This window comes from Mesitornis unicolor, unplaced genomic scaffold (genome assembly GCF_000695765.1).
Source record: "Mesitornis unicolor isolate BGI_N332 unplaced genomic scaffold, ASM69576v1 scaffold17599, whole genome shotgun sequence".
Lineage (NCBI taxonomy): Eukaryota > Metazoa > Chordata > Aves > Mesitornithiformes > Mesitornithidae > Mesitornis > Mesitornis unicolor.
Window position 1 is genome coordinate 72092 of NW_010208264.1, and position 1747 is coordinate 73838.

Below are 1747 nucleotides of genomic sequence, written 5' to 3' on the forward strand. Positions count from 1 at the left end.
AGGAAAGCCTCTGGATGTCAGTATTTCAGCCAGATGTTGAGCCCTGACAGAAGGTACACAGTGAAAATTGTGAATAAATCCGCAGACCTAAAAACCCCTGTGAATTTATTTATGACGGGCTGTGCTCTACAGCCAAGAATCAATCCAAAGCGGTCACTTTCATCTTTATGTGTCCAACAGTCACCTTGCAGATGACTGCTCTGAGACCTTAGAGCAGGTCTGTACAGGTTTATCCATGAGTGGTCATTACAACTACTGCTTTCAAACATGCTTTTAACATATTTAACTTCAAATTTATTACCTGCTGTGCAAATTTGAGAAGACTAAGGCTTGATTAAATGGAATCTTGCTGAACAACTCCTGCAGGTGCTGGGCTTTTTCCTCAAATGTTTTATGTGGAAGTGGATGGGAATTCACAATCTTGTAATACTGCTTCAGCCCTAAGCGTGAAACCAAAGAAACCCAATCAGAGAAAGGATTTTCATAAAAGCATGCATGGTGTTACGCTGTCTTAGTTTCACTGTACTCCTCTTAACCTATTGATAACAATACCACTACAAGTGAACATCTACTTACCAAGGAGACTGGGATCAGTAGGGTTCAACCTCACAAATGTCGGCTCTCTCATGTACCTGGTCAAAGCATTAGCTAATGATTCAGGATAAGTCGCTGAAACAGCAAGCATCTGTTTATTGGCTGGTAGCGAAGAGTAAATCCAACTAGGAGACAAAGAAATGAGAATGACTAACAAATATGTATTTAATCTGCCAATAAATGCATGAGATAAATGTTTTTCTTACTTGATTTGTTCCTGAAAGCTGCCTTCTTCTAGAAGCTTGTCTGCTTCATCGAGAATGAAAAGCCGGATACTGGCTGTATTCAAGTAGTCCAGCTCTATGAGCTGTTTTATTCGACCTACATACAAACAGGAAAAAGAAACTTAAAAAAATATTAACTGAAAGGTTCTAATGATTAATTTTATATTTATTTAAATTAATTCTTAAAAGTCTTAAAAAGGGGAAGACTTGGAATAACCTCTCACTAAAAATACCTGGCCTGTCTCTGGCACTGGCCTTTGAGACTATCCCCTAACACTAGAAAACAATTATAAAACAATGCAGATTTCAAAAGCACCAATTACTGCACTGTGAACCATCACACAGTCTCTGAAGTGCAATGAAGTCTATCCATACCTGGGGAACCAACCGCAATGTGGCACTTCTTCAGTCTGCTTTTGTCCTGGTTCAGAGGAGTCCCTCCAATGAAGACGTGGCACTGCAAGCCTTCCATCTTCACTCCAATGGTTGTGATCACAGCATGGATCTGCACAGCAATCTCTCGTGTAGGAGCCAAGATCAGAATCTGTAAGGGCCAAGGATTAAAACTGATGATTCCGAAGATTAAAGCCCAATGTCGAGTCGTGACGATTTCAAATACTACATCTCCCAGGCGACAACGCCGTTTTCCCAAGAAAAAGAGCGATTTCCTGTCACAAAGCAAAGCCCCCCGTCTGCATACCGGTAAAGGCGGCCGGGGCTCACCTGCGTGACGGGGCTCTCCAGCAGCACCGCGTCCAGGGCGATGGTGGAGAACACGCAGGTTTTGCCAGTGCCGGACTTGGCCTGCACGATGAGATCTGGAAAGAGCAGCTACAGAGGTCACCGGAGGTCCCGGGGCGCCCCCAGCGCCGCGCCCGGCCCCTCACCCGCCCGCCCGCTCACCCAGTCCACAGCGCCCCAGTGGGATC

General features: G+C 44.6%; 1 protein-coding gene across 1 annotated transcript in view; it reads right to left on the bottom strand.

The window, feature by feature from the left end:
• Positions 1-1740, bottom strand: part of DDX20 (DEAD (Asp-Glu-Ala-Asp) box polypeptide 20) — a gene marked incomplete at its 5' end in the record, with an annotated part of 5870 nt that extends 4130 nt beyond the window's left edge. Inside the window, 7 exon segments of the mRNA XM_010192447.1 lie at positions 1-43; positions 302-440; positions 577-719; positions 801-915; positions 1194-1362; positions 1542-1636; positions 1722-1740. The exon segment at positions 1-43 is cut by the window's left edge and continues 27 nt beyond it. Coding sequence (XP_010190749.1) covers positions 1-43; positions 302-440; positions 577-719; positions 801-915; positions 1194-1362; positions 1542-1636; positions 1722-1740 — 723 coding nt within the window.
• Positions 1741-1747: the final 7 nt, after the last annotated feature.